Source organism: Eleginops maclovinus, chromosome 8, assembly GCF_036324505.1.
Source record: "Eleginops maclovinus isolate JMC-PN-2008 ecotype Puerto Natales chromosome 8, JC_Emac_rtc_rv5, whole genome shotgun sequence".
NCBI classification, from domain to species: domain Eukaryota; kingdom Metazoa; phylum Chordata; class Actinopteri; order Perciformes; family Eleginopidae; genus Eleginops; species Eleginops maclovinus.
In genome coordinates, this window is record NC_086356.1 from 12401446 (window position 1) to 12409998 (window position 8553).

Consider the following 8553-nt stretch of genomic DNA (forward strand, 5'->3'; position numbering starts at 1 on the left):
CTCATCCCACTGAACGGCCAGCTTCCCTCCCATTGGTTCCCTGTTTTACATGGCTCATCACTATTGGTCCGTTAGACTGTCAATCAGGATGCTCGTTTTTGATTGGATGTTCTCTACGATCGTTATAGATAGTAAATCAAAATGATAACATATACATATTATACATATACATGTCTAGACTGTAATAAGCAAAAACACAAAAAAACTGTTTCTTTAGTAATCCAGATATTCGTTGGGAAACCAGCGCGTCAGTTTTAAAGAATTACTAGTGATACTGTGTCATTTGACCCTTATTACATACCGTACCTACCGTGTCTCATTTATTCACAATACAGCTGCTTAATTGTTGTCATTCTGACATTTAAGATGAAGCAACATTATAATCATAATTGTTTTGAAACAGTAAGTTGTGACATATTCAACATGTCTTTATTTATATTACATAATATGTAATGCTTCACTTTTTCCGTGAGATGTCTTTCTGCTTTGGGCGTTGCTGGTTGCTAATTTGCATTTCAGCTGCTAAACCATGGCTCTAGAACAAATGTATGCAGGGCCCCAGGACAAAATTCAACTATGGGCTCATATTGACCCATGCTGACCCCCTGTGCTCTTTGTTTGTTGAGTATCCATCATATAGGAGCCCACAGCAGCAGACTACTGACAGCAGCTTCAATACATTTTGCCCAGAGCCACAGAAACCAGCCAGTATTGCTGCTGCTGGAACACTACCATGTTAGTGGTACTGTCATTTAAAACCATCTCACTTGGGAATGTGGAATATTAACAAATGCAGACTATGAAATTTAAGTCCCCTGAGAGTTGTGCATAACGGTACTTTCATTACGGTGATTCTTAAAATAACACAATTGGTGTTTTCATATTTCTTCCAGTTGTTAGTTAAAACATTGAGTTTGTATATACTTATTTAGTGTTTTCACCATTGTGCAAATAAACTTAACTAAACTAAACAGCTGATCTGGGCTGATCAAACACATTTTAATGTCTGTTTTCCAGTTGGAAACCCTCACTCTTACCCTAAATTGGATTTATTATATGAAAGAAAAAACGAGAATGTTTTATTTGTAAAAGTTCCATTTGTAAAATAACTAGTATCTCTTTGAATATAACACTGAGTATTTTGTTATTTTTATTGTGAGTATGTCATGTCCTGACATGTCAGATTATACAATAGAAATGCTCAGTAAAGTAAAGAAACATACATTTGCTGTGCTGGGACTTTTCTGCAGGATGCTATGGTTATGACAACGCCCCCTTCACTGCCCCTGCGGTGTGTCGGTTTACTCACGGCTCACACTGTGAGTGTACGTGTTACAGCACTGGGGGATGGAGTAAAAGAAGGAAGGCATGGATCACATTGAAGAAAAAACAAGCAAAACGGTCGACATCTATCGCGACACATGGGTCCGCTTCTTAGGTATGTATTGCCGTGTTTGTATAATGTGTGGTGTCTCCGTCCACTGTATTTCCGACTGTAACAACTCCAGCTAAGGTTACACTGGAGCCGTCATGACCCTGGAGCTGCATGCTAGCTAGCTAAAAGTTAGCATAGCTGGTACATTTTCTATTTATAGCGAGGTCATTTTGTTTCCACTAGACAGAAATGGACGGCGTCCAAGAATGGACTACAATGTCGTTGTTGGTGCTTTGTTTCCATACTGTATCTAGCTGCTTTGGAGTTGTGTCTGTAGCTCAGGTCTTTCTCAATAAAGGTTGTTCAGCAAGTTGAAAGAGTGAGTCACACAACCACACCGAGACGCCCGTAGGCATGAACAGACTGATAAATAAGGCGTGTAAAATGACTTCCTGTAATCCCTGCTGTGCTACTCTAACTTAAACACTAGGTTCGTTAATGATATTGGTTACACTATCACCCAATGTGCTGTTAGCTGAGAAGGGCATGTAGGGTAAAACAAACACGCAGTCCTCCTGGTGAACATGCTTTAATCGCCTGCACTGACTATGTTATGTCACGAGAATCTTTTTTACCATTAAAAACCCCGTAATCTTTAACCCACATTTGTAAACTTGCCTGTGCAGCTAACCATCTGCTTTGAGAAGCATGTTGACATACATTTAAAAGCATTCCTACAACGTGTATGTGTTTTCAGCTGGTGTTTAGCAATGTTTTGGGAAGAACAATAAGATTTGGAAACAATGGTGCAATTTATGGATGAAAAGCATTGTCGTTATTAGGAGTTGTCAGATTTGCTAACAACACATACTGGATTTATTTTTAAAGCGGCAACTTTCTCTAACTGAGTGGGCAGGAAAAGCCAAATAACACATTCATTGTAGCCATCAGCTGTCTGTCCCAAGGAGTTCAATAACCCGTCTTGTTTGGGCACAAATCCCATATTCACTTTTTTCAACACCTTGACATTTCCTCACCAGAGTAATGGATCTAATAATGTATTTAAGACACCTGAGACTGTTGGGCAAACTTAAACATCCTGTCAGTGAGGGTGTCATACATTTGTTCTTGTATATGTACCAAGTGGTCCAATTGTTGTTGGGTTACATTCGTTATCAAAGGATTTGTCCTCTTATTTCCAGATCTCTTTTAGTTCCTTTACTTCTACTTTCAACATATTGTGAACATTACCCACACTCTTTCTAACACACCATCATGCCTTGCTGTTAGGGCAAAAAGTGAATCACAGAGAGTAATCTGAAGCCTTTGCTCACAGGTCAGAATTGGACCCAAGCCTATTGTGCCGGGGCCTGGCAGATCTTATTATTACCTGAGTGCTGTACTGGAAGATAATTTTATCTTGCCTCTCCTTGTCATTTCATGTTTTATTATACCTCTTATCACCTTATGCTAACAGGTGCTTCTGGAGCTCCAGATGTAGTACTTACTCTGCTGACATTTTCAGCGCTGCAGTTTTAAAGGTAGAAAGTCTAGAGCTATGACCGACTTTCATAAAGTTGTCTTATTCAAGGCAATATGTTTTTACTTGTCATGTTAGGAAAAGCACAGGATTAGTAATAATGACTCAGATCTATTCAAGTATCCCAGTAAGTCATGACAGTGAGCCAGCATGCACAGTACAATGATCCTGAAACTGAAACACTGTGCCCACTTTGACGCCTTTTACCAACATGTAGGGAAATGAGAAACAGCTAGGCCGATTGGGCTTAATAGTTATTGCACATGTGCTTGCTGTTGTGATGCACTTACATTTTCTCATCATTAAATGGCTAAAACAAGCTTTTGTGGATTTAGGTAGTGCTGAGATTGTCATTTATACAAATAGGGTTGGGTACTGCTTAGTCCTCAACTTGAGTGACAACGATTACATTTCAGGTTAATAGAGTTTGATGTACTCTGACTAATTTTTATGATGATTCACTCTTGCATATCTTATTCATGGCTGAATTTTAATGAAATTCTTTGACAGGACAAAAGTGTTGTTCATTCACGTGATTTCTATTAAGTGTGTTAAGCCCATGTACTTCAGTGTCTTAAAAAATGTGAAGAAAAATCCGACTTCCACAACACATGAATGAACCAATTAAAACAACTCAACACAAGTCCTCTCCTTTCCCCATATTTTAATATAACTTTGCATGGAAGTCAATGGGATACTTCTAATGGTAACAAAAGGCCATAGTTGTGGTAGACCGTTAAGACTGAATGAATAGAGCTGATAGTGACACATTACAAGCACCTAATGATGATGTGGGAGATTGATATCATCCAGATATTGCAGTGATTTTGTCCATTAAGAAGATACAAATCTTCTGTGTATCTTCTGATAATCCATTTATCTGAACCTGATCTTGATTTGATTGCTTTAAGCGAGAGTAAAAGAAACCAAGTCCAAGCAGTGTTTAATTTGCAGTTACACACAGTAGTTTGTGCAGCACAGTGTAGCGCAGCCTGCTCTTTGCATAGCGCCTCCCTCGGTTATGACAGCAGTACCACAGATAGAGACAACGGCGGCAACAGAATTTGACTTTATTGCGCTATGAAAGTTGGGTCATCAAACCCAAGATAATATTCCTGTGTGACTGGAGCTAATCCTATCAGCAGCTGACATCTCCTTTGGCGTATGAAACAGGTGACTTCCTTATAAGTGCATATGAGCTATTCAAACCTTGTGGAATGGGTATTACTTCCTTTTTCCAAATAGTACTCTCTGTTTCCCTGCCACAATGTCAGAGATAAATTCTATTATACAACTTTATATTTCATGATATATGTACAGGATTTTGGAGACACTACGATTTCACATCATGAGCGCTCCTAGATGTGAGACACCACATAAAATCAGCTTTTGAGTATTAAATGCACTGCCCTGATACTCAGAATGGGCAATCTTTTAATGAATGTATACTTTGGTCTGTTATGTTCATAGATTTTTATTACATGATTATCAGAGCCAAAACAACTCTGGATAAAGAAATGTATCACGGAAATTTGGATTTGCTGATCAAATAGTATTTTGTCTCTTGTTAGGGTTCGCAAACTAAGGCTTAGATTTATCTAAGGAGACTAAAAAGGTTAAAGTCTTATCTTCACTTGTGTATCTGTCCACAGGCTATGCCAATGAGGTCGGGGAAGCTTTCCGTGCTCTAGTGCCGAAGAGTTTCGTGTGGGGCAGCTATGCTGTGGCCACTGCATACGTTACTGCTGATGCTGTGGACAAAGGGAAGAAAGCAGCTGAGGTGAGATAATCATTTTTGTATATTTTATAGTCATTATTATTCATATTGGTCAAGTAACTACATTGATCTAAGGGGTCCTTTGGTGCATTAACAGATAAAAAGAGAAACTATTGATGTATGAATAATTATTATATTATTTTGTGAATCTATCTATTTGAAATATCAGTGTGATAGCTGGGACTACTCTCATTTTTTGAATCTGTTCCTGAAGGCCCACGGGGATAACCCAGGGAAGACGACGCGGGTAGCGGTGGCTGTGGTGGACACGTTTGTCTGGCAGGCCCTCGCCTCTGTTATCATCCCGGGCTTCACCATTAACCGTGTGTGTGCTGCGTCACTACACCTGCTGGGAAAAACCACTAAGTTGCCCCTGCCTGTCCGCAAGTGGACCACCACGGCTATAGGCCTCTCTACAATCCCCTTCATCATCAGTCCTATAGACAGGTTGGTTGGTTTAAATGTAATATGTATTAATCGGCCTCCGAAAATATCAGCCACTATTTGCAATAGCACAAATTGGTAAATTTCAAATATAACATTTCTTTATCAAAATGAAGAAAACAAGCTCCCTCATAATAAATTAAAACTACTTCTATGGGAACACTGTAATACCTAACCATAAAAATCCCTTCTTTTTTTTTGAGGTAGGCAACAGGGTCAGAATTGATCATCACAATATGTGTTTATGGAGAGTTGATGGTGCCACATTGTTAAAATGTTGCATATTTACATCTTAGGATTTAAAACTTTTTAAAAGAAACTCACACTGAGTTTCATTATGACGTTGGAACAAAAGGGATGTTGGTCTTACCACCAATGACAGGGTCCGTCACGAGACTAAGTTGTGGTGCCACAAACAAGGAACAGCAGCACAGTAGAAACACAGTAAAATGTTCAAACGCATTGCTACAGCGCAAAGACGTTTTAATACCTCACTTCTGCTTTTATGAAATTATTTGGAAATGTTGTATTATGTGTCAAAACATCACAATGTTTCCACTTTCTGTGCCCTGTAGGGGAGTGGATTACCTGCTTGATGCGAGCATTCGGAAGGTCTACAATGAGGAAGAGAAGCACAAATAAGGACCAATCCTGCCGGACGAATTGCCCTTTCCGCTGTCCTGTCGACACACTGTAGAGCTGTGCTGGTTCTCCACTCTGTGAAGCACTAAAGAAGTGTGAAGAGTAATTTCATAGAGCAAGACTCCACAGTTAGTCAAAAGAAACGCATAATAAAATATTTTCCATGTATAATATAAGTATGTTACGTTTTTAAAGGTGAAGTCCAGCTCCATGAAAGTATCATCTTTGAGAACCGTGACTTTAACCTCTCAGGGCAATCTGGATAGCGATACCAACATACAGTAGTACCAGTATGAAATATTTATAAATATGACAGTAAAGATCCCGCTTTATATATTATTCTCCGGCAGGGATACAGTGTGCGGTTATATTGTTGTGATCTTCCTCCACAGTTGTCCTCATGGTTTAGAGTTGTGGAATCTCATGGCCAGATGTTAGGGACATTAAATACAAATCCTCACTAGCTGTTTTTCTGTTGTACTGAAATACCAGGCCAAAAAAAAGCCAGTTTGCCATAAAGTCACTCTTATGCATTTCTTACATAAAGTTTATCTACGACTGCTGTTTTTTCTCTCTCTGAAAACCAACCTTACTGTTACTTTGAAGAGAGTATATAGTGTGTTCTGACTTTTCTGTTGGTCATGGGAGCCAAAGTTTGCACTGGGAGCATTTTTTATAATCTATATTATTCTAGATGATATATGGTTTTCTTAAACTAAGCATACTTGTAGTAACACTAAAGTAGAACTTCACAAATATTTGATTTATTTCTCACTAATATCTAAAATGTTGTTCAGTAAGTCTGTAGTCAAACAGAAATGTCTGGAAATGTTAAACACCTTTTTCAAACACCTGTAACTAATGTAAGACTACTTGAAAAACCACGCCACTCCAAACATGCTTTTGGTTTTGTTTCTTCAAGTTAAACATGCTTATCATCAGGATACTTTCATTTAGAACATGTTTGATAAATGTAGTGCTGATTTCCTCAAATACTTGTGAAGGTGCTGTTGCTATGCAGAAAGGGGTTTAAGGGAATCTTTTTAAACCAACCAATATTGTATGTTTTTATTATTCAATGATGTTCTTTGAGGAGCCAAGTCATATACTGTATCTCATGCTGAACTATGCAAGGGAATTTCTTTAAATATGTTGTTGCATAACTTGAAATAAAAAGGAAAATCTGAAAGTTAATTTAGCTTGAAATTTGGATAAGCTGTCACTAAGAGGAACAGGAATGGTTGTCGTTGCCAACTTTATAACTGTAGTGTACCATATAGCAATACTTTTTGTTAAATGTGTTTGTCTCACATCATATTCTCTTTACCGTGAAGGGTGTGGTTCACATTGTCATGGAGAGATGTGCTGAAAAATTGTGAAAAGTTGTGATGAATCCATTCTGTTTTTACTTGCTGATGCTACATGTTTAATATTCAATAACCAGATCAGTTCACAATGCATGATATTTTTTTATCACTGTTTTAATACATTGACACAAATGCACAAGCTTCAATGTGGCAATATTGGATGTTCATCAAGCACAGACCTTACTTTACCTTGTGTAAGGGCATATCATGTTTTTCATGTGAGGCAAGTTGACGTGTAATAGCAGGAACAGCAGACTATGTAACAAAGACCCCATTCTACAGACACTTGAAGTGTCCCGATGGGCCAGCGACTGGGACATTTCAATGTAAGGCAACCACAAACAATGCTATTGATTACACTTTTCCTGCTATAGAAAGCATATTGGTGCATCCCATGTGAAAATCTATATATTCATATTCAATTTAACATTTCAGAATATTTTATTTTCTTCGTAAAGGTTTCTGAACATTTTCTTATGTGGCAGTGTGTTCAGAAGGAGGTGTTGAGAGCCTTTTCACAGTTTCAGCCGTAACTGAAAAAATATAATCAGACCTCATTCTTTGTTTTCCATGTGCTGTTATATTTCACAATGTGGAGATTCTTTTTTTCAAATGTGAAAGCAAATGTTGAAAACTGAAGCTCTGCTTATTGCAATGGTCTTCAAGTTTTCCTTTTGTGTAACAACATCTGACATGCTGGAGAAAAGCAATCTGTTGTGAAATAAATGATCTATGACAAGCATGTAGGATTTGTTTTTTCATCTTGAAGTTCATCATCTCCTAAATGTACAAATATTGACAAGTAAGAACAGATCCAATTTGCATCTTTGATAAAATAATGATTGACAGTGTTGTATTTATGAAAACACATTGAAGCCTTATATAGTCAGCCTCAGGGCCTTTCAATGAAAACATCTATCTGTGATTACAAGTGGCAGCACAACAACTGGCTCTTAGTGCAGCCACAGTTTCCGCTTCCTGTGTAACCTGCCGTCACTGTCAGATGAAGGAGGGCAGCACCCATAGGCACCGCAGACTAGGCAAATTGAGAGCCCAGCTGCAGTGATTTATCTTGATTGAGTCAGGAGGCCACAGCTGATCCCTATTCTTCAGATGAAGTAGCCACATAAAGGGCAAAGGGAATCCCAGCAGCAGTAAGCACAATCATGTTGGTTCTTAATCTCGTGTTCTTGGCTCTTTTGGCCTCATCAACTGCTCAGTCAGGTAAGCAAACAATGACTATGGTTATCTTTTATCAAGCTGAGGATTGTATGTTTGGTCAGGGTTTTATTTGTGAATGAACCTGCTGAAAATGCTGCCTTTACAGGCATTCCTAAGTACATCCAGAGACAGTGGACGTTTGCTGATGACGGTCCACAGTATGAAGACTCTTATGAACCATATCTAG

The 8553-nt window shown here is 38.5% G+C and overlaps 1 protein-coding gene across 1 annotated transcript; it reads left to right on the forward strand.

Moving 5' to 3' along the window:
- Positions 1-1256: 1256 nt before the first annotated feature.
- Positions 1257-7887, forward strand: mtfp1 (mitochondrial fission process 1). Its single transcript, XM_063889544.1, has 4 exons — positions 1257-1438; positions 4568-4695; positions 4907-5139; positions 5712-7887. Exons 1-4 carry the CDS (start codon positions 1369-1371, stop codon positions 5776-5778), a joined length of 498 nt encoding a protein of 165 aa, XP_063745614.1. The 5' UTR covers positions 1257-1368; the 3' UTR covers positions 5779-7887.
- The last annotated feature ends 666 nt before the right edge of the window (positions 7888-8553 follow it).

Coding starts and splice junctions, on each gene's coding strand:
- mtfp1 (XM_063889544.1), top strand. CDS start 1,369: ATGGATCACATTGAAGAAAAAACAAGCAAAACGGTCGACATCTATCGC. Junction 1,439..4,567: donor CACATGGGTCCGCTTCTTAG/GTATGTATTGCC, acceptor ATCTGTCCACAG/GCTATGCCAATGAGGTCGGG. Junction 4,696..4,906: donor AAGGGAAGAAAGCAGCTGAG/GTGAGATAATCA, acceptor CTGTTCCTGAAG/GCCCACGGGGATAACCCAGG.